Consider the following 23,904-nt stretch of genomic DNA (forward strand, 5'->3'; position numbering starts at 1 on the left):
GCTAGGGAAGCAGGGGGGTGGGTCTGTGGCCCCAGTGGTTCCATTGTGAGTTAGACCTGGGCTAGGACTCTGTTTCCTGTCTCCTCTTACTCCCCTAACCTAATGAGGGAGTCATGAAGACACTCAGCATCCCCAGGTGTCACTGTCAGCTCAGACCTCGTATACAAATGACCTAAAAACATTTAGGTATTAGCTATAACTCCCATTGGGAAGGACAGGGAGAATCATTGTATCATTCACAGTAACGGCTGCCTGTCTGGAAACTGGGCAACGTCTTGTGACTTTTGGGGCGGCTTCCCTCAGCCACCCAATCAATGGCCCATTGTCGAGTCCTTCTGCTTGTATAGAGGAAGCCAGCCCCTTGTCAGCTGCTTAGCTAGTCGTCCCTGGGTACACTACGATCCATTAACAGCTCCCTAGCTTTCTGTAGGTTGGGTCCTCCAACCCGGCTGCTCGTTCACTAGCTGTTCACATCTGGCTTCTGAAGGTCCGGGCTGCCACCTGGCCCTATTGCTTGGGACCCCCATGACGCCATTACTATCAGGGAGCCTGGTTCTATTATATCTCCTGCTCAGTCTCGGCCTCGGAGCGGTGGCCGTCCACCTTCTCATAGGGGCCACCCGGGTCCTCTCTTCTTGGTAAATGGGATGTCCTCTGGATCCTCTTGAAGAACATAACTAACTGGTAGATTTTGAGGCCCATCCCAAATACAGCCTGTCCACTCGAGCATACCTTTCACGGAGCACGTGGACCTCTACTCTGCTGATTGCTGCAGCAGCTACTGCATTTCTCCTTCCCTGAGCACGGGCCATGGCTTTCTCAAGGCCTCCGAGAGCCACGCCAGGGGCCTGTTAGCGTGGCTCCTGGGAGTGCAGCACCAGGGTAGGTCGTCCCGTGTTACAGCAGGGCCGTCCCACACGGAGGAAGCCTCCCTAGGCTGGTCTGCCATTAGCACCACCTTGCCCACACCCCACTCTTCTTGGTCCCACACACGCAGCTCCTGCCCATCCATCTTGGCAAGGTCCCCGAGTGCCTCTGACATATTGTCCCTTTCCTCTCTTGGCAGGCCCAGCTTTCCCAGCCAGGTTGTTGTTACATAACCCTCATCATTGGTCCAGCGGCCAGGAGGGGAAGTGGAAAGAGGCTTGTGCATGACTTTTAAGCGAGAGAAAGTACCAACCGTTAAGGGGGAGGAGCAGGCTGTGTTTGTGGGCCTCGAGGTTGCACGGGGACCTGGACTTCCAAGACTTTCTAGGGCATCAATCAGATGTTACCCCCCACCCCAAGTGTCAGGATCCCTCTTCTTCCTAACAATGACAGTAACCTTTGTGTAGCAGATTTGGTGGGCTGAAAGTTCAAGCTGCACTTTTAACCCCCAAGTCCTGCCCTGATCCCCTCAGTCTGTCCGCCCTTCTCAGAACCTGCCAAACAGGCCCTTTGGTTTCTTAAGTTGATGCTTAGTCATCCTTAGCTTGTCAGTCTTTCTTCACTGCATTGGTGATGGCCCCAGGAATAATCCCCTGACACCATAGTTCTTTTAAAATTTTTATTTTGATTAATAAGACTTAACATACCCTCTTAAAATTTTAAGCGTGTAATACAGTGTTCTTTATTCTTGTTATAGAGACCTCTAGAGTTTCTTCATCTTGCTTCGTTGAAACATTTCACCCATTGATTAGCATTTCCCCTCCTCCAGCCCCTAGCACCACCACTCAGCTCTGATTCTGTGAATTTAACTAAAATACCTCATGTAAGTGGTATTTTATATCTTGGGTTTCCCAGGTGGCACTAGAGGTAAAGACCCTGCCTGACAGTGCAGGAAACATGAGAGATGTGGGTTCGATCCCTGGGTCAGGAGGATCTGCTGGAGGAAGACATGGCAGCCCACTCCAGTGGCCTCTGTACCCCCATGTGGGCCAGGTTCCAGAGGTGGGCCACCCCTGAGCCACAGGCAAGGAAGGCAGCTCCCTTCCACTGAAGGTGGACACAGCTGAGAGCCAGCAGCAGCCAGCATTCCCGGCATTTGGTGAAAGGAGCCCCTCAGTCCTAAAGAGGCGGCTGGGCTCGCATCGTCTGTGGGAGCAGGACTGGGCTCAGACCGTCTTGCTCTCTTGTCCTAATATTCCTTTAACACCATGGCGGGGCTAAAACGATGGATGGCTGGAGAGAGGAGCCAACAGAGGAGGTTGGACAGGTTCAACAGGAGGAACGAGAGGCAGCAGCAGCGTTTAAGAAAAGCCATCTTTTACTGCACAAGCAAGGATCCAAAAGAAGAAATGGCACAGGGGGAGATACGGCTAATAAAGCAGATTTGGACTTTCTTACTACTTGGGGGCAAGGACCCCCTGGTCTCTACCTCCCATGGTAACATGACATAGTAGGAAGGACAGTAACATATGCAGCTCTTGATTTTGAAGATGACTGTATGTGGTCGGGCTCCACCCTGCGTTACACAAAAGAAGTGAGTACCTAAGACAGTATGCAACCAGTCTAGAGTCTTAAAACTCAAGGTGAGAGATGGTGGTGGTCAGCAGTGATAAGTTCAAAGGTAGAGCAGGGAGCACGCACCTCAGCTGCATCAAGTGGAGCTAGCTCCTTCACAGTTTAAGTACATGGAACCCCAGCTTTTCTTTCCATAACCTGGAAAAGTTCTGCTTTCCAGATACAAAGACAAACGGAGCCTTCTGCTTGGACTTCCGGTGCGGACCTGACAGCCCCCACGTGTGAGGCGCCCGTCGGCCAGGACCCACAGAGTCACCTGCAGCAGGGACTCTCCCCGCCGAGCCCCACCAGACAGAAGAGGGCTCTAGAGCTCCTCGCCAGCTCATCACGGCACATCACGGCACAGCCGCTGTTTGTTACCAGGTCTCTTTCGGCAGTGGATGGCCTCTCCTTCTCTGCGGGCTGCCTGAGTCTCTGCATTCCAGGACACCGGTATCAAGGCGGATCCGTGTGTCCTGTCCTTGCCCTGCTGGATTCCACTTTGAGTGAGGGTCTGAAGCCATTTCCCCCTCGAGTTTCATGAAATGGTCTGCATGTGCCAACTAGGGTCTGCAGCCCTGCTTACTGCAACCATTTAGAGGGCAAATTATCTGAAAAGTGGTGGATGCGCCATCAGCTTGAAGACCAAAAGGGAAATGTCCAGTAGGCAAACTGATCCCACGTGCAGATCCGTTTCTAAAACATCACCCACCATTCCCGTGTCAGTCCTGGAGGGCCCGGAGCTTTCAGCTGATTAGTCTTGGAGCAAGTTCACAGGCAACCATCATTTTGCTTCATTTAACAGCATTACAGCTACACTGCCATTTCCGTGCCCTCATCAGCTGACTGGCCTTAAGGCTGACTGATAAAACACTCGAATGATGGCAGAAGTCACCCGAGGGATGAGCACAGCACCCTATTGTAACTTCAGCATCTCCCTGGCTGGACTGGCAAAGACCCCAGAGTAGCACAGGCCTCCGGATGCTGCAGTGCTGGGGGCACCTGGAGAGGGGCAGTTTTTAATTGAACATTTTTCAGGCATCTGTTCATTTTGCTCTCTCAGCACTCCTTCTTTCCTGTTAACAGCACCCTCTTCCTTTGGGGACTGGCTTCCCAAGTAGCACTGGAGGTAAAGAACCCACCTGCCAATCCAGGAGACATAAGAGACATAGGTTTGATTCCTGGGTTGGGAAGATCCCCTGGAGGAGGGCATGGCAACCCAGTCCAGGATTCTTGCCTGGAGAATCCCATGGACAGAGGAGCCTAGAGGGCCACAGTCCATGGGGTTGCAGAGTTGGACACGACTGAAGCGACGTAGCACAGCGCCTTTGGGGAACTTCCTCTCCCATTCCATGTGGCTATGAAGTGCACTTCCCCAGGCCTCTCACTGGCTCCCGTCGGCAGCCGGCCTGTTAGTTATCTCTGTCCAGGGCCCACCACATCTCAAGCCTCTCAGGCCTCCCCCAACCCCCTCCCTCCCGGTAGCCCCAGCACAATCTTATCGCTGCTTCAGTCCCTTCCTGACATTTCATCATTTTGAAACCAGTCACGCATTTAGGACACCCCTTCCACATGCTACTAGAAGTCCCCGCAACAGGGCCCTGTTCTCCTGCACTGCAGCTGCACTCCCTGCTCCTGACACAATGCCTGGCCAGGCACAGCACACGCTCACAGCAGGTGAGTGAGCCTGCCTCCGCACAAGCCTGCCTGGTGACTCTCAACACACCAGAACTGCCTACCCTTGGCACTCCTGAGGCCTAGCTTGTTCAACATCTCCTTTGATTCTGGGAGTTACCTAGTAACCTAAAAAGCAGACTTGGGGCAGGGAATTTTCAGGGTTAGCCAGTTTTTCTGTTTGCACCCAACAGAAGCTTGATGAAACCAGCACTAAACGTTACTATGTTCAAATCCTTCCCAAATAGTGGGAGCAGCTGTTCAGCACAGGGAGGTCAACTTGGCACTTTGCCATGACTTGGGGTGGGGGTGGGATGAGGGGGCGATAGGGAGGCTCAAAAGGGAGGGAATTTATGTATACTTAGGGCTGATTTGGGGCTTCCCAGGTGGCTCAGTGGTTAAGAATCTGCCTGCCGAGCAGGAAACACGACTTTGATCCCTCGGCTGGAAAGATCCCCTGGAGAAGGAAATGGCAACTGCAGTAGTCTTGCTTGGAAAACCCCATGGACTGGTAGGCGACAGTCCATGGAGTTGCAAAGAGTCAGACGCAACTTAGTGACTGAACAGCAGCAGCAGCATAGCTGGTTCACGCTGTTTTACAACAGTAAACCAATCACCCTCCAATTAAAATTTTTTAAAAACCTTCTGAATATTAAAAAATATATATATATATATCTCATCAGGTGGAAGCACGGCAACTTACTTAACTAATCCCTTCTGACAAGTCTTTGTCCGATTCCCCTAGTTTTCTGCAGTTACAAACACCACTACCAGGAACACCACTGTCGTCAACTTTTTCTGCTCCTGGATTTATTTCCAAGGATGGCTTCTCAGAGTTGGAATTGCTGGGGTGGACAGATGGCATGAACACTTTAAAGGAGCTTACTACCTTTTTCAAAATCTCTTCCCACAGAGAACGTCGTACCGCAGCCTGCCTCATCACGCTGCAGCGGGCACTCTTAGCTCTGTTGCTCTGACCAGCACAACCGCCTCACTTTTGTTCTGTTTCGGACTTCTCTGACCACTAAGGAGAGCAAACCCCCTGCCCCCCGCACACGTTCTGTGCATTCTCAGCCAAGACTTCATGAGTCTGGTGTTCTTCCCTTCCCTGTGCCCTACATTCAGGGCTTCATCACAGTAATCATATCTTTAATTCCACCACGTGACAGGCTCCCTCCCTGAAGGCTGCTCTCTCCTGCTCTTCCGAGAGCTTCAGCTTCTCCAGGCCTGACCCTCTTCCAGCTTGTGCCTGAGGTGAGAGGTCACTGAGAAGACGCGTTTTCCAGGTTCCTGGTGTGTCTCCATTTGATGCCCTTGACAATGTGATACCAACAGGAGTGAGGGGGTGAACGTGCCAGAGCACACGTATTCTTACAATAAAAAAAGGAAACGAAACAAGACCCAGAGAACTGCATTGACAATAAACCCAAGGGTTTTAAGTGAAACATTTGAACTGCTAAGGACCTAAGGTATCCCTGAGTTATCTGGTCCAACTTTCCTCACGTTAGACTCAGGACATGGATGAGCCAGAGGGGAGAGACCGGCAGCCCTGGGCAAAGTCAGTGCTAATTTTCTATCTATCTATCAAAAGTAACGGAGAAGGCAATGGCACCCCACTCCAGTACTCTTGCCTGGAAAATCCCATGGATGGAGGAGCCTGGTAGGCTGCAGCCCATGGGGTCGCTAAGAGTCAGACACGACTGAGCGACTTCACTTTCACTTTTCACTTTCATGCATTGGAGAAGGAAATGGCAACCCACTCCAGTGTTCTTGCCTGGAGAATCCCAGGGACGGGGAGCCTGGTAGGCTTCCGTCCATGGGGTCGCACAGAGTCAGGCACTACTGAAGTGACTTAGCAGCATCAAAAGTAAAAGTCACTCTGAGGGAAACCAAACCCAACACCCCCACCACCAATGTCCGTTAAGAAAGCAGCCAAATCACACAACTACCAAGCAGAGCAGCTGCGTGCTGGTCCGCCTCCTGCCTTGCTGGCGTGGCCATGTGAAGTAAAATACGTGGGCAGTTTCCATACTAGCAAAATACTTTTATTATTTTATAGTGATAAAACAGGAAAGTAAAGACTTCTTTTTGGTGTATACCAGAGTTAAGGAAGTAAAAGAATAAGGGAATTAATAGAATTTTTATGTACTTTGATGACAGTAAAAAGTTAATACCAACTGTTTGTCATAAAACTTATAGCCCCCCAAAACACATATATAAAGGATCATAGTTTTTAAATCTATAAAAGTAAAAAATATACAGTCAGAAGCTCTAACGCTTATTCCATCTTTAATATAAAATTGTAAACATTTATTTACACAAAGCAAATGTGTATAACAAAAGTCCGAGCACCCTTTTCTTTTGAGTCATGGCTCCTGGAAGATGGGGATTTGCACTGAAGTGGAGTTGTCTCCTTCCCTGACTACCCAAAAACCAGATTCATAAATAAAGCCATTGGCAGCTCCCTGGGGGGACCCCAAGCATCACATTTATTGCTCTGACACTGCAGCAGGTGAGAAGCCTGCCGTCTGTCTAGGTGGCCCCAGAACTAAGGCAGGGGCAGCCCTCCCCAAAAGGGGGGGCAGAGGTGTGAGTGCCGAGGACAGAGGTGAGCGGCAGCCAGAGGGAGGCCGGGAGAGGAACAGGGACCCACCACCAGCCTCCAGCCCGCTATTTTTGGTAAAAAAAAAAACCCACTGAAGTCACCCTCTTCCCCTTCAGATTCGGGAACTCACTCAGAGGGTGGCGTCTTCACTGGCTTTATGATGCATCCCTTTCTCTGAGCTATATTCAGCCTCCGGGGAAGGCTGCGAGGGAGATAAAAGGGAAATGGCCCCAACGCCACTCACGGCGGCAAATGGCTACTAGAGAAGACCTGAGGGTCCAAGCACCCCCATGAAAGGCACTGCTGGTGCAAAGTAACGACCAATGTGTGCACAACCCTTCATCCCCTCAAAGCCACTCAAGCTGGCTGTGTGAGCATTTTTCTTGGCTCAATTCTTTATGTATGATACTCCTTGAATTATCCATTTTGAAACTCCAGGGAAATAAAAATGGGGTGGTGATTTTGCCAGAGATCATTCTGCATATAAGCCACTCTTTTCAGTGTACTATTTTCCCTCCAATATTCCATTTGAAAGAGTTCCACCCTATGCTTACCATTTTGCTTTTGCTATATTGAAGTGCTCTCTCCGTCTTCACTTTCCACAAACAGCCCACAGGTAATACTATGTGGACTCTTAGCTTAGTCAAGACCTAGACAGTCACAGACCTTAAAAGAGAAATCCACTTGAGTTTTTAGCAAGGACGTGTTAGTGTTACACAGCAATTCTCTCTAGAAAGTGCAAGTCGTCTGAAGAGGCAGCGGCAGCGGGAGCAGAGTGGAGCGGGGGCCCTTCCTCTGGCCTGTGTCCTTTTCCCTCCTTCCCCTGAACCTCTGCTTTCTGGGGAGGGGACACCCGCCTCCTTACAGCGCTAGGGTTCCCTGGGGAATTCTAATGACTCTTTTCCTCTCCAATCTAGTAAATTAGTGCCATAAGGAGGTTTTCCACTTGGGCTGGAGATATAAAGAACAGGAGGCAGAAAGAACGGTTATGGGAAATGAAGATAGGGTGAAAGAAAAGACATCTGTGCACAACTCAACAATGATCACCTTCCTAATACATTAAATACGAGTCTCCAGAGAAACTGCAAAAGGTGAGGAGTCACAACAAAAGAGACACAGGAACCCCAGTTTGTATTTCAGCCTTTAGCCTGGGGTCCTGCTCTGAAAACATTGGAGGAAGGGATTCCTCAGCCCAAGTCTTCCTAAATGCCAACCTGGAAGAACAGCATTCTGGGAGAACGCGGGGCTGCAGTAACGACTGCATCTCTGCCACTAGCTCTGCTTCTCACGGCATCCTGTTCCTTTTTGGCACATGCAATTTTCCAGTGAGCCTCTCTTTGTCCTGAAAGCTGACAAAGAGCAGGAATAAAAAAGGCTCTTAATCAAAAGGAAACCCTAAGTTTCCAATGCCACTTATAGATTTTAACCACCTACCCTAACCTCTTTTAAAACCTTAAAACCTTTAAAAAATCTTTTCTATGCTACAAATTGCAAATAGTTCCACTATAAAGTTTCAACAAAAATCTGTCCCAACACTGGGCCAAGTGGAGAAATCTTGGATTAGATCAAAATGATAGCACAGATTTTTATAAAGCTGGCATCGTGGGGTTTTACGGTTGGCTTTTTGGTCTTATGGATAGAAAAAACCCCCGTAGAACCCAGTCCTGCTGTCCCAACCCCATACAGTGACACCAGCAGATGGGGGGGCCAGCCCGACATCCCAACTGCTGGCTGGGAGCCGTGGGCCCCACGGTCCCGGGAGGACCAGGCCTCGGCTCTGCGGCTCTAGCTCTGCCTGCCCGGCTCCCTGGGCTGTGGGATTTGGTCCAAAGCAGTTACTCTTTCTTGAATCTGAGAACAAAACTACAGGCTGTGTGAACACTGAAAATACCACAAATCCTCCTGCTACTGAGGCCCGAGGAGGTCGTCCAGATCGCTCATCCACTCCTCGGAAGTCCTGTTCTTCAGCAGGGAGTCGATCAGGTCGGCGTCCCCAGCCATGCTGGCCAGCCCGCTGCTGCCCGGCTGCCCACTGTAGGCAAAGGGCAGCTCCTGGCCTGCGGTCCGCACGGGGTAGGCCTGGGCACAGTGCAGGCCTGGCCGGCCGCCCATGGCTGGGGCAGGGCTCTGGCTGAAGGCCCCCAGCTCAGGCCCCGCCGGGCTCAGGCCCGACAAGCCCTGCTGCGGGGCTCCCTGGGGAGGTGCTGGCACAGGGGCACTGGTCCTCTGCTGTGTGCTCACAGTGGGCAGCATGGACCCTGCCACAGCTGCTGAGCTCATGGGGGCCATGGGCCTGCTGGGCATCGCCTGAGAGAACTGTGGGCTGGACATTTTCAGGTGGGCCTGCTGCAGGTGGAAACTGGAGGCTGCAGTGAACGGGCTTACGGCGCTGTTTCCCGGGGGCTGGCCACTCAGGTTCGGCATTCCCTGATGTTGCCACGTGGAATTCTGGCCTCCCATGGCTGCTGATACCCGGGGGACCTGTGGCTTAGTTAAACCCGAGTTCAGGGTCCCCTTACTGTGCTGCTGGGAGAGACCAGAGTTCCCCAGCGAGTTCTGTCCATAGGCAGCTGAAACCGAGGTGTTCTGGCCCACGCTGGTCTGCCGTGGAATGTGGGCATGTCCATTGGTGGCCTGTGGCGGAGGCTGGGGAACTATCTGGGTTATGCTGGAAGTCATGCCGTAGAGGCTGCTCTGTGGCATGCTTTGGGAGCCAGTGAACTGAGCCACACCCCGGTCCTGCTGGCCTGAGTTTGAGGGAAGAGAAGAAACTGAAGTGTGTCCAGGGCCCATTGGCATCAGATTCCCAGCCTGAGGGAACACTCGGGGACAGCTGGAGTTAGATGGACCCAAGCTGTTCACGCCAGGCATGGCAGAAGAGGACCCTAGAAGACAGAGAAAGTGCTGTCAGCCAAGCTAGCGTTTCTTCATCACCACTATGGAGATACATCTAAGACCCACACAGCAACTGCTATCCTACAGGCATGAAAGGCAAAGTCAGTGTTCTGATACCTCACCAGATACCTCATGATCACTGCAACCTTAATGCATTAAGAGAGCCCTGGGGGCCAAAAGTTCCCCACAGGGTAGAATGGAGCCCGCAATAAGGAGATTAAGACAGGTACATTAAAAGAAAAAAAAAAAGGCACAGAGGAAGGGGAAAACTCTGTGGCTAGGATGTGGGGAGAGTGTCTGGGATAAAAGGAAGAGATAGTCTTGGCCAGATTCAGAGGAGCTGCAGCCCCCTTATGGGGACAGGGCTGTAGAGCCGCAGGGTAACTGGACTGTGGCTGGTTTAGACCTCACTGGCCGGGGACTGACAGGACCACTCGGATGAGGGCCCACACGATGTGGTACCGCAGGGTGTGGGAGGGGGGCCATCAGAAGACGTGTACTGAGCGCCTGCTCTGTGGCGCAGGCCGTGCTGGGGGGACAGAGGGCCTGTCCTCGGGGAACCTACCACCTGGGACTCTGTCTCAAGCAGTGACTGCGTGGTGACAGCACTGTGTGCGTAGGAGAGGGGCTGTTCAGGAGTTGGCCACAACTGGGTACACTTTGTTTCTCCTCTTCTGCTTTCCATTAGCACCTAACTAAAAACTGAGTTGAAAAAGAGAGAAATGCTGAAATAATCCACTTCTTTCCCAATGATAACACACAGCAACATTAAATGGGGTGAAGGCAGGAAAGCTGGCCAAGGCTCATCTTCTGAGCTGCCCACAGACTTCAGTCCCCTGGTCCTGTCAGCATAACATAAAACCCACTCAGCCTCCTCTGGAAGCACGGCTGTGGGCAACTTCATCAGGACATGTTATAGCAAGAGTCACTGACCAAGGAAAGCACAGGTTTTGAAGATAGTCCAAGAGCTAGAAAAGCAAGTATGGCCTGGACTTTTCTGCATCTATCAACTGAACTCTCTATTTCTAGAGCAACAGCCTGAGCAATGCTGGTCAGGTTCTCTCACATATCTGAGACATGACAGCTGAAACCTCAGAATGTTTCCTGCCCCCACCAGATCAACTGTCTGCTGCTAACACCAACATGAGTAGACAGAAAGAAGAAAAGAAGCAAAAGGCCACAAGTGCATGAAGTTTCTCCTTATCTGGAAAATAGGACAAGGTCATTTTTTAAAGAGACACATAACAGTAGAAGCAAAGAACTTTCTTAAGAATTACAGAAGCCACTTCCTATGGATAAGATATCTATCAACTAGAGATGATTTTGCCTTAAACGACTATACAGCCAGGGACCCAGCCAAAGCAGCCTGCTTCTGTCCTTCTCTGGCTGACCTACAGGGCACCCAGAGAGCCAGGCTCCTTACGCAGACTGAAGCTACAGGAGCATGTGAGTCCATTTGGCACCTATACTGCAAAGCTGAGCAGGCAGCAGAAAGTCAGCACAAGGGGAACGTCTGTTCAGCGCCTGCCTTGCCCTGCCCCACATCATCGTCTCAACACTCCTCACCTGTGAACTGTCCAACCTGTTGTGGGAAGGTGCTCTGTGTTGGGTCTTGATACTGGGGGGGCGGTCGGGTCAGATGGCGTTGAAACTGCTGCTTCTCCTAGAAAATGCCAAGATCAACAGAAAACAAGACCCACATAAAACAAAAACAAAGCGATCAGAGAAAAGTAAATTGTCCAAGTGGACAATTTTTTATCTGTGGAGATAATGTTCATAATCTCATTTGGGGGATTCTTAATAAACAGTATGACACAGAATGATGGGTCAGATCTAAGGAGCCACAGAAAGGAACGGAGTTCTGATACACAGACAGTACGGCTGAATCTCGAACGCTTTATATGAAATGTCCCAAACAGGCAAATCTACAGGGAGAAAAAGCAGACAGTGGTTGCCTAGGCTTAGGAAGATGAAGGAATAACTTTTTAATGGGTACAGGGTTTCTTTTAGGTAATGTTCTAAAACTGGTTATGGTGATGGTGCGTAACTCTGACTAAACTGGAAACCATTTGAATTGTATACTTTAAATGGGTGAATTGTATGTCATGTGAATTATATCCCCAAAAGCTGTTATTTAATACATGGTGAAACTGAGGCAGTAATATGAGTTTTAAAGTCATCCTCAATCAACTTTATCCTCTGGGTAACTAGTTCTCTTCTGTCTTAAGGATGTAATTTAAAGTCCTGAGAATTCCTGTAACCTTGGAATCTGCGTAGGACAATCTGATGACCGAGGGGGCAAACAAACTGCAGGACTAGGAGGGGGTTGTCAGTCCCTGACAACCTGGGGTTCTTGAATCCCAGGACCTCAGGGATATCTTCATTTCCCTACTTTATGTTCTGCCTTATAGCAAACTACAACAAAGCAGGATCTCACAGAAAATTGGTGGATCAGTGAGCTCAGTGCTTTGGTAGCTGCTGGAAAAATGGTTCTAATACATTGCGATTCCACTTTCATTAATCCCCACTAAGTGACATAAAGCTGCTCTGACACAGGCTACCACTGTTTGAGAAATAGCACACTCTTGTTTCCCAGAGTACTCTAAAACCAGACATACAAATAAGCACAAATCCACACACATACATACCGAAGCTTGCAGCCACCGCAGTGACCTGGGAGGCAGGCAAACACGGGGAGGGGTGGGGGTCGGGTTTTCCCCGCCTTTCTCTTTACCTGTTCTGCCAGAAGGTGCTGTTGCCTTTGCAAAAACTGTTGTTGCTGCAAATGTTTTTGTTGCTGCTCCCTCTGTTTCTGTTGGTCCAAAAGCAACTGATGCTGCTTCATCACCGCTGCCTGCTGCTGGTTACTGAGATAGGAGGTGCTACTGTGCGTGCTGGCCACGGAAACAGCGGGCGGCTGAGTCCCCACACTGGCAGCCTGGGTTGGTACAGGGACATTGGGAGGGTTCTGGTCCTGTCAACAGAGACAAGGGGGTCTCAAGTCAGGTGGGACACACTGGGGACTATAAGCCCTGATCAGAGCGGACGAGCTCTGCCTAGTGAAAGCCTGGCTCCAGGCTCTCCTTTGAGGCCGCTGCTCTTTCGGCACGTGACTCCAGAGCAACCACACTGCAAGGCAGGGCTGAGACCAAAAGCACTGACACCTGAGTGCCCGGGCACGGCAACGAACAGTTAGTAGCTGAGTGTTAGCTTTGTTTCCTACAATTCACCAGTGGCTTAAACTTAAACTTGTATACCTGCATACCCAGTTCCAAAAGCAACTGCAGCTTCTAAATGCTCCCTTACTGGAATGCATGGGCACAGACAGGCCCCCAGAGAAGAAGTTTCTGAGGGACACTGGTTGATGGAGAGGCTACACCGAGTGTGCAAACCTTGGGCCCCTGGAGGCAGGGCTGTCCCTGAAGCAACAGGACTTAACGGTTTGTCCACCTACGAATAGCATTTTCCTGGGAACAGACTGCTTGGCTTCTGTCAGATGTGGTGTTGTTGTTTAGTCACTGAGTCGTGTCCATGGACTGTAGCCCACCAGGCTCTTCTGTCCATGTGACAATATAGTGGCTGAAATAAGTAGAAGGATGGACATTACACACACATTCTTCTACTGAGAGATGCTTACACTGCTTTCAGTTTTTGGCTATTAGAAATAATCATGCAATGAACATCTTGTACATAACATTCTTCTTTTTCTTTTTTTGGTATTATTTCTTGCAGGGGTATAATGTGTCAATGTTTACAAACATTTTTATGGCTTATGAAAACTATATAATGTCAAATTACTTTCTGAAAGCACTGTGCCTATTTACACATCCTTACTATGATCTGAAACATGTCAATTTCCTCAGATATTACTAGCATCGAGTTTTTCTGTTTTTAAAATGTTCAGTTCAGTAGCTCAGTTGCATCCAACTCTTTGCGACCCCACGGACTGCAGCACGCCAGGCTTCCCTGTTCATCACCAACTCCCGAAGCTTGCTCAAACTCTCGTCCATCGAGTCAGTGATGCCATCCAACCATCTCATCCTCTGTCATCCCCTTCTCCTGCTTTCAATCCTTCCCAGGACCAGGGTCTTTTACAATGAATCAGTTCTTCACATCAGGTGGCCAAAGTATTGGAGTTTCAGCTTCAGCATCAGTTCTTCCAACAAATATTCAGGACTGATTTCTTTTAGGATTGATTGGTTTGATCTCTTGCAGTCCAAGGGACTCTCAAGAGTCTTCTCCAACACCACAGTTCAAAAGCATCAATTCTTCAGTGCTCAGCTTTCTTTATGGTCCAACTCTCACGTCCATATATGACCACTGGAAAAACCATACCTTTGACTAGGCAGACCTTTGTTGGCAAAGCAATGTCTCTGCTTTTTAATATGCTGTCTAGGTTGGTCATAGCTTTCCTTCCAAGGAGCAAGTGTCTTTTAATTTCATGGCTGTAGTCACCATCTGCAGTGATTGTGGAGCTCCCAAAAAAGTTTGTCACTGTTTCCACTGTTTCTTCATCTATTTCCCATGAAGTGATGGGACCAGATGCCATGATCTTAGTTTTCTGAATGTTGAGTTTTAAGCCAACTCTTTAACTCTCATCAAGAGGTTCTTTAGTTCTTCTTCACTTTCTGCCATAAGTTTTGTGTCATCTGCGTATGTGAGGTTATTGATATTTCTCCCAGCAATCTTGATTCCAGCTTCCACCAGCCTGGCATTTCTCATGATGTACTCTGCATATAAGTTAAATAAGCAGGGTGACAATATACAGCCTTGACGTACTCCTTTCCCTATTTGGAACCACTCTGTTGTTCCATGTCCAATTCTAACTGTTGCTTCTTGACCTGCATAAAGATTTCTCAGGAGGCAGATAAGGTGGCCTGGTACTCCCATCTCTTGAAGAATTTCCCACAGTTTGTTGTGATCTACACAGTCAAAGGCTTTGGTGTAAGTCAATAAAGCAGAAGTAGATATTTTTCTGGAACTCTCTTGCTTTTTTGATGATCCAACGGATGTTGGCAATTTGATCTCTGGTTGCTCTGCCTTCTGTAAATCCAGCTTGAACATCTGGAAGTTCTTGGTTCACGTACTCTTGAAGCCTGCCTTGGAGAATTTTGAGCATTACTTTGCTAGTGTGTGAGATGAGTGCAATTGTGCAGTAGTTTGAACATTCTTTGGCACTGCATTTCTTTGGGACTGGAATGAAAACTGACGTTTTCCAGTCCTGTGGCCACTGATGAGTTTATTTATTTTTGGAAATAATTTTAATTTATCTAGCAATATCTGTACAGGAAATCTGATGAGTTTAAAATGTTAGTGTTACAAATACACAAAGGTTCATTCACTGCAGCCTTTTACTTACAGCAGCGAAAGGAAGGAGATACCTCACTGCACCGTGACAAAACAACTGTCATACAACTGTTATAAAGTCACATGACTGTCAGCTCAGTGTCAGTGGGTCCCTCTATGTGGACAGTGTGGAGGGCAGTGCAGGACACACCGCAGTGGACAGAAGCCAGCGCTAGCTCTGAGAAAGGCTGGGAATGCTGTTTGTTTACTCTTCCGGGGCTGGGGGACACTTTAGAACGTGAATGTGAGTAGAAATGCAGACAATGATCGTGATAAAACGGTTCTCGACCATCCTCCACCCTTCAGACCCAGTGATTCTGCCAGGCTTGAGAGCCTTAAGTAAATAACCATGTAATTGAGACCTGTTAGAAAGCAGCATTCACCTAAATGCTATAAGCTTACTAAAACTTAGGGCATTTTGGACATACATATCTGAAAGTTTGTTTAAAAAAGAAAAAAAACAGAGCCTCTAAGGACATTAAACATGATCTTTACCTTTAAAACACGGCCACGAATGATTTAAGTTGTGTGGCATGAGAGAGACATCAGGCCAAGTGCAAGGGGTTCTATCCTATTCTACTGAGAGTCAATCCTGGTTTGCTTGATTGATTTTCATTCCCAAGGGAGCTGGAAGTCAAAAAGTAGCTGCTCACTTACTCCCTTTGTTCCCCAACTATCTGGGACCTGAAAAACCACTCGGTGGGTGGATGTGAATGCAGAGTATCAGAGCAAAGACCCGTGCTCACCTGGCTAGGTGCAACCAGTGATCGGAAGGGCATATTTCCTGGCTTTGGTTTTATCAGAAATAAGGAGCTCTGCTCACTGCTAAGATGAGGCAGCTGCTGGGGAAGATAAGCCATCAGGGCCGGCTTGCTCTGGCCAGCCCCAGGGCCGCCTTGTCCACAGTCTGCTTTGTAGTGAGAAAGGGGCTTGGTGTTGCCATAGTCCAGCACCGAGCCTTGGCTAGCCACGGGGTTTTGATTCAAGTTACTTGGCGGCTGGTGGAGGCTCACATGGCTGGGCTGGAGGTAGGGGCCTCCAGGTCGAGGGGAGCTCTTGTTGACACTGGGCATCATGAGCAGTTTGGAAGTGGTGAAGTCTGGCTTGTAACCAGGAGGGCTGGCTGGCTTTTCCACGGGGTAAGGGGCGTTTAAGGGACTGTGTGCGGGGCCTGTCTGCTGCCACGTGGACATCTGGCCTGGAGCGGGTGCTGGGGCAGCCTGCTGCGGGTTCTGGAGCATCTGCTCACGCTTCTGCTTGGCAGCGATCTGCTGGAGTTGGTGGGCAGAGGACAGCTCTGAGCCTCCGCCTGGGCCCTGGCTAGGCAGCACCACACTGGAGAGGGCTCTCTGTGCATTCTGAGCCTGGGCTGATGCCGGCATCAGGCTGGGACTGGGGCTATCCACTCCAGGCTGACCAGCGGTGAGGAAGAGGGGCTGGGAGCCCCCGAGGCTGGGTGAATCTGTGGTCACAGGGCCAGATGAAGGCCCCATAAAGGTCTGTCCTGCAGACCCAGCCCTCACTTGTGGAGAGCCTAACTGTTCCTGTTCAAAGGCCGCTGGAGAGAATTCCGTCTTAATATTAATGTCCTGTGCCAAGGGGGTCTGTGTGGCAGAACCAGAAGACTCTGGGTCCTTCTTCTCTTCAAAGTCCTCATTGAACAGATCCTTCATGTCTTCATCAGGAACTGACCTGTTCAGCTCGTCGATGAGCTCCTTCCACTCCTGCTCATTGAGGTTGAGGTCAGGCATGAGGTTGCCTTGAGAGATGGAGCCTCCGGCCCCTGCGATCATGCAAGGCAGGTCATCCATGGGCTCCTGTTTCAGTTCTTTATTCAGGCTCAGGGGAAATGACTCACTAGTGTTGCTGCCTCCGTTCAGGTGGAGGCTCGAGTCTGCCAGACACTTCTTGCTGATGGAGTCCAGCCCCAGTGCATGCTTCCCAGTGGCCTGCAGGGCTTCAGGGCCAGGCTTGTCGGGCTGGCCAAGCGGGGAAGCCGGGGGCAGGCCGTTGGAAGAGACGGCGGCTCCCAGAGAGGCCTCTCGGCGCGTCTTCTTGTGCCCAGGAAAGAAATCTCCGTAGCCATTCTGCTGATCACCATTTTGAGGGGATGTGGCACTGTCGAGATTCCTCTTTACCGTATCATGGAGATGCTGAAAAACATGAAAAAGAGTGACTCACATATACAGCACCACGTATGTGATCCCTCTGCTTCTGAGGGTGACTTAGACCAGGGTCTGTACCCCTTAGAACGCTCTCCTGCCGATTCTGCTTGCCTAGTTTACACTCTCCACTTCCAGGAACACACTCCCATTTCCCTTCCAGGGCTGTCTTCCCCTTCTCCTTTCCTGTGGCCTTGCCTGAATCAGGACTAGCTCAGCTGTGGCTAAGCAACACAGCTGCAGTCAGTGAGTCATTCCCTGGACATATGCAGGTCTTTTTGTAGGACACAAGTCTGATGCAGCCCAGAGTCATCTAACCTGAGGGTGTGCCTGATAATGGAGCCAATGATAAAGAGCCACAGAATATATATACATTCTTGAGAACATCATTTGAGTCCTGGGATCTAGGTTATGCCTAAGACCAGCCATCCCCCTCGACTTTTCACTCACAGGAACCAATGAATTCCTCCTTATGTTTAAGCTGGTTTAACTTGGATTTCTGCTGCTCACAGCTGAAGGAGACCTGGCTGGCGTAGGTTGGACCCTGTCGGGGGCTGACCATGTGCTCCAGGCTCCTTCTCAGAGCACAGCACTCCCATGCCCTCCCCAGTCTTTTCAGGTGGCCTGGCTGCTTCCTCACACGCCTCATAGGTCCTCTGCCTTTTGTCCTACTCTCCTCCCCACCAACCCTGAGCACGTTCCACCCCCTGAACCCAGTCACCAGCCCTCACAGACCCCACCGCTTCTGAACAGGACCGCTAATTCCAATACAGTCCTATCTTCCTGGCATTGTTCCTTACCTCTCATCTTCTCCTCAACTGCATTTGTTCACCTAACCTCATTAAGAGTCTACCATGTGTCAGGGACAAGTGCTGTGGGGATATCAAGACAAATGAGGCGGTCCCATGGGCTTCCAATCTTCTAGGACATAGCTACAGAATAAGATGAACACTCCATGCAAGCAGTAGAGCAGTGAGCACCCTGAGAGTTCAGGGACAGGCGCTTCACAGAGAGAGCACGGCAGTGGAGGTGGGGAAGACAAGCGGTGTCATCTCCCCACATCTCCCAGCTGTGCTTCCAGCTGCCAGGACTCAACTCCTCCACTCACAGAGGCACCAACACGCAACCTCTAAACGTGGCTGCTCCTTGCCGATGCTTCCTTCTGTTACATCTTTTATCCTTTATCCCCCATTCTCAATTCCACAGCCCCCACTAGCCCTAAGCATCTATACAGTGCTATTTACAAAGTTCCAAATGACAGCTTTCAATATTATCATTAAGTAGAGTTCAGAGAACAGCACAGGACACTCTGCGCCGCTGTCTTCTGCTGCAGAGAAGGACCACAAAGACCCACCCCACCCCCTCCATGGGGCTGAATGCAGAAGTACCTGACCCCCAGGTGGGAGTGGGGTGCAAAGGGAGCCAAGGGCACCAGCTCTCAGCAAGAAACTACCTGTAGACACACATGTGCAATGAGCAAGAAAATAAGGAGGGTAATTTTATCAATCTCTGAGTTTCAATGTTCCATTCCCTCTCCTTCAAGATTTACTGTTAAAGCTGACTGCACAGTGTTCTATAAATTCTGGCTAAGTACTTCTTTAAAAAGATATTTGGATACTTAAGTTAGCTCAGAAAAAGTTAGAAATGCTGAATAAATGGAACTGTAGGTCAGAGGTATAAGCAAAACATGATCCTAGGACCCAACTCAAGAACACAGCCCCTGTGTATAAAGGACACATATCTCAAGATAATAAATTTATGACAAATCCACAGCCAATATAATATTCAATGGTAAAAAGCTGAAAGCCTTCCCACTAATTCTGGAATAAGACAAGGATGCTCACTCTCACCTCTTCTATTCAACACAGTACTGGAAGTCCTAGCCACAGAAATTAGGCAGGAAAAAGAAATAAAAGGTATCCAGATTGGAAGAGAAAAGATACAATTATCATTATATGCAGATGATAATACATATAGAAAACCCTAAATACTTCACACAGAACTACTAGAACTGATAAATCGAGCAGGGTAGCAGGATATAAGATTAACATACAGAATCAACTGCATGTCTTTATACCAACAGTGAAACATCAGAAAGGGAATGGAAAAAAAAACCACCACCACCTTCTAAAATGTGTGCTCAGTCACTCAGTTGTGCTGGACTCTTTGTGACCCCATGGACTTAAAGCCCGCCAAGCTCCTCTGTCCACGGAATGTTTCCCAGCAAGAATACTAGAGTGGGTTGCCATTTCCTTCTCCAGGGGATCTTCCCGACTCATGGATCAAACCCGTGTCTCCTGAGTCTCCTGCGGGCGGACTCTTTACCATTAAGCCACCTGGGAAGCCCCAAAAAGTCATAACAGAAAAGGAATGTTTAAAAAACAAACAAAAACTTTTAAAAAAGTAAACCCCAAAATAAAACACTTAGGGATAACCCTGACCAAGGAGGTGAAAGACTTACATGCTGGAAATTATAAAACATTAAAAAAGGAAACTGAAGATGACTGAAAGACATGTCAAGTAATCCCACGCCCTTGGACTGGAAGAATTCACACAGTTCAAATGGCCATATGACCCAAAGTAATCTACAGATTTAATGCAATCCCTACCAAATTACCCATGACATTTCTCAAAGAACTACAACAAATAATCCTAAAATTCATATGGAACCATAAAAGACCCAGAATTGTCAAAGCAGTCCTGAGGAAAAAGAGTAAAGCTGGAAGCATAACCCTTCCAGACTTCAGATGATACTACAAAGCTATAGTAATCAAAGTGTGATATTGGCACAACAGACTTATGGATCAATAAAACAGAACCAAAGACCAGAAGTTAAACCACACACCTGTGATCGATTAATCTTCGACAAAGGACACAAGACTATACAAGGGGAAAAAGACAGCTTCTTTAGAAAGTAATGTTGGGAAAATTGGATAGCTGCATGTAAATCAATGAAGTTAGAACAAATCCTCTCACCATACACAAAAATAAACTCAAAATGGTTTACAGACTTAAACATAAGACATGACAGCATAAAACTCTCAGAACAGATCATAGGCAAAACATTCCTTGCTCTAAATTGTACCAATGCTTCCTTAGATCTTCCAAGGCAAAAGAAATATAAACCAAAACACAAAGCAAAAAACCTCAAATAGGACCTAATGAAAGTTAATGGTTTTACACAGCAAAGGAAACCATCGACAAAATGAAAAGACAATCTATAGAATGGGAGAAAATATTTGCAAATGATGCCACCCTCAAGGACTTAATTTCCAAAATATACAAACAGCTCATACAACTCAACAACAAAGAAACTGAAACAACTCAATCAAAAAATGGGCAGACCTACAAATATTTCTCCAAAATAGACCTACAGATGGCCAACAGGCACATGAAAAGATGCTCAACATGGCTAATTATTAGACAAATGCAAATCAAAACTACAATGAGGTAGCACCGCACAGTGATCAAAATGGCCATCATTTAAAAGCCTACAAATAACAAATGCTGTTGTTGTTGTCCTACACTGGTGGTGGGAATGTAAGCTGGTGCAGCAACCGTGGAGAACAGTATGGAGGTGCCTCAAAAAATTAAAAACAGAATGACCATACGATCCAGCAGTCGCACTCCTGGCCATCTATCAGACGAAACTGTAGTTCAAAACGATGCGTGCACCCCTATGTTCACTGCAGCACGTTCACAACAGCGAAGTCCTGGAGACAGCATAAATGTCCATCGATGGTGAATGGATACAGATGATGGGGGGCGTGTACGCGGTGGAATACTGCTCAGCCTCAGAGGAGTCCTGGAGACAACGTAAATGTCCATCGACGGTGAATGGATACAGACGATGGGGGGCGTGTACGCGGTGGAACACTGCTCAGCCACAGAGGAGGAGGAAACAGTGCCACCTGCAGCAACACGGCTGAGATGATCACACTAAACAAAGTCTGTCAGAAGGGGAGACGAACGCCACGTGCTGTCATTTATATGTGGGACCTAACGACCCCCCCCTGGAGAAGACGGCAATGGCAGCCCGCTGCAGAGACCCTGCCTGGGAAACCCCATGGACAGAGGAGCCTGGCAGGCTAGAGTCCATGCGGTTGCGGAGAGGTGGACACGACTGAGAGACTAAACAACAACAGCGGCAAATATGACACAAATGAACCTGTCTGCGAAACAGCAACAGTCAGACTGACGCTTGCCAAGAGGGGAGGGCGGGAAGAGGGCTGACAGGGAGGCGGGGGCCCGCACCTGTAAGTTCTTATATACAGAAGGAACAAACAAGGCCCTACTGTACAGCAGAGAACTATACTTAATATCCTATGATAAGCCATAATAGGGAAGAATACAAAAAAGAAGTGTGCACAGACATATACATATAACTGAATCACTTTGCTGTATAGCAGTAATTAACACAACATTGTAAACCAACTATACTTCAATTATAAAAAAAGGACTAAGAATACAGTCCCTGCAACACAAGGACATGTGCTTTATTTTCATGTAGGTTTTTCTGCTTCTTGCTGCCACCTAGCGGTAAGAGGGGGAAAAAGGAACCATGATCCTAAAATGGACCCTGCATAAGATCCATTGTTTTAAAAGTTTCCTTTTGGGGAAAGTAAAATTTATACCCATTTAATTAGTCAGAAGGAAATCAAAATGAATTGCTAATATTGAACGGATTTTTTTAAATTTATTTTTTATTGAAGGATAACTGTTTTACAGAATTTTGCTGTTGTCTGTTAAAACTCAACCAGAATCAGCCATCCAGTTTCAGTTCAGTCGCTCAGCCGTGTCTGACTCTTTGCAACCCCATAAACCAGAGCACACCAGGCCTCCTTGTCCATCATCAACTTCCAGAGTTTACTCAAACTCATGTCCCCATTGGGTCAGTGATGCCCTCCAACCATCTCATCCTCTGTCGTCCCCTTCTCCCGTCCTCAATCTTTCCCAGTGTCAGGGTCTTTTCTAATGAGTCCGTTCTTTGCATCAGGTGACCCAAGTATTGGAGTTTCAGCTTCAGTATCAGTCCTTCCAATGAACACCCAGGATTGATTGCCTTTACAACTGACTGGTTGATCTCCTTGCAGTCCAAGGGACTCTCAAGAGTCTTCTCCAACACCACAGCTCAAAAGCATCAATTCTTCGGCGCTCAGCCTTCTTCACAGTCCAACTCTCACATCCATACATGACCACAGGAAAAACCATAGCCTTGACTAGACGAACCTTTGTTGGCAAAATAATGTCTCTGCTTTTGAATATGCTATCTAGGTTGGTCATAACTTTCCTTCCAAGGAGTAAGTGTCTTTTAATTTCATGGCTGCAGTCACCATCTGCTGTGATTTTGGAGCCCCCCAAAAATAAAGTCTGACACTGTTTCCACTGTTTCCCCATCTATTTCCCATGAAGTGATGGGACCAGATGCCATGATCTTCGTTTTCTGAATGTTGAATTTTAAGCCAACTCTTTCACTCTCCTCTTTCACTTTCATCAAGAGGCTCTTTAGTTCCTCTTCACTTTCTGCCATAAGGGTGGTGTCATCTGCATATCTGAGGTTATTGATATTTCTTCCGGCAATCTTGATTCCAGCTTGTGCTTCCTCCAGCCCAGTGTTTCTCATGATGTACTCTGCATGTAAGTTAAATAAGCAGGGTGACAATATACAGCCTTGATGTACTCCTTTTCCTATTTGGAACCAGTCTGTTGTTCCATGTCCAGTTCTAACTGTTGCTTCCTGACCTGCATACAAATTTCTCAGGAGGCAAGTCAGGTGGTCTAGTATTCCCATCTCTTTCCAGTTTGTTGTGATCCATGCAGTCAAAGGCTTTGGCGTAGTCAATAAAGCAGAAGTAGATGTTTTTCTGGAACTCTCTTGCTTTTTCGATGTTCTAACGTATGTTGGCAATTTGATCTCTGGTTCCTGTGCCTTCTGTAAATCCAGCTTGAACATCTGGAAGTTCATGGTTCATGTATTGCTGAAGCCTGGCTTGGAGGATTTTGAGCATTACTTTGCTAGTGTGTGAGATGAGTGCAATTGTGCAGTAGTTTGGACATTCTTTGGCATTGCCTTTCTTTGGGATTGGAATGAAAACTAACCTTTTCCAGTCCTGTGGCCACTGCTGAGTTTTCCAAATTTGCTGGCATATTGATGATGCAGCACTTTCACAGCATCATCTTTTAGGATTTGAAATAGCTCAACTGGAATTCCATCACCTCCACTAGCTTTGTTCATAGTGATGCTTCCTAAGGCCCACCTGACTTCCCATTCCAGGACACCTGGCGCTAGGTGAGTGACCACACCACCGTGAGTTTCTCAGCCCACACAGCAAATTCCCGTTGGCTATCTATTTTGCATATGGTAATGTAAGTTTCCATGTTACTCTTTCCATACATCCCACTCTCTCCTCTCCTCTCCCCATGTCCATAAATCTATTCTCTATGTCTGTTTCTCCATTGTTGCCCTGTAAATAAATTCTTCAGTACCATTTTTCTAGATTCCGTATATATGCATTAGAATACGATATTAATCTTTCTCTTTCTAACTTACTTCACTCTGTATAATAGGTTCTAGGTTCATCCACCTCATCAGAACTGGCTCAAAGGCGTTTCTTTTTATGACTGGGTAATATTGTGTATACACTGTGAATATGTACGACAACTTCTTTATCCGTTCATCTTGATGGACATCTAGTTTGCTTCCATGTTCTAGCTACTGTAAATAGTGTTTCAACGAACAAC

The 23,904-nt window shown here is 48.1% G+C and overlaps 1 protein-coding gene across 1 annotated transcript in view; it reads right to left on the bottom strand.

Moving 5' to 3' along the window:
* Positions 1-6,427: 6,427 nt before the first annotated feature.
* Positions 6,428-23,904, bottom strand: part of MAML1 (mastermind like transcriptional coactivator 1) — a 58,071-nt gene continuing 40,594 nt past the window's right edge. Inside the window, exons 2-5 of the mRNA XM_061421293.1 lie at positions 15,748-17,154; positions 12,390-12,629; positions 11,222-11,318; positions 6,428-9,645 (exon numbers count right to left, since the gene is read on the bottom strand). Of these exons, the coding sequence (XP_061277277.1) occupies positions 8,666-9,645; positions 11,222-11,318; positions 12,390-12,629; positions 15,748-17,154 (2,724 nt within the window). The 3' untranslated portion in view covers positions 6,428-8,665. The remainder of the gene's footprint in view (positions 9,646-11,221; positions 11,319-12,389; positions 12,630-15,747; positions 17,155-23,904) is intronic.

This window comes from Bos javanicus, chromosome 7 (assembly GCF_032452875.1).
Source record: "Bos javanicus breed banteng chromosome 7, ARS-OSU_banteng_1.0, whole genome shotgun sequence".
Classification (NCBI taxonomy): domain Eukaryota; kingdom Metazoa; phylum Chordata; class Mammalia; order Artiodactyla; family Bovidae; genus Bos; species Bos javanicus.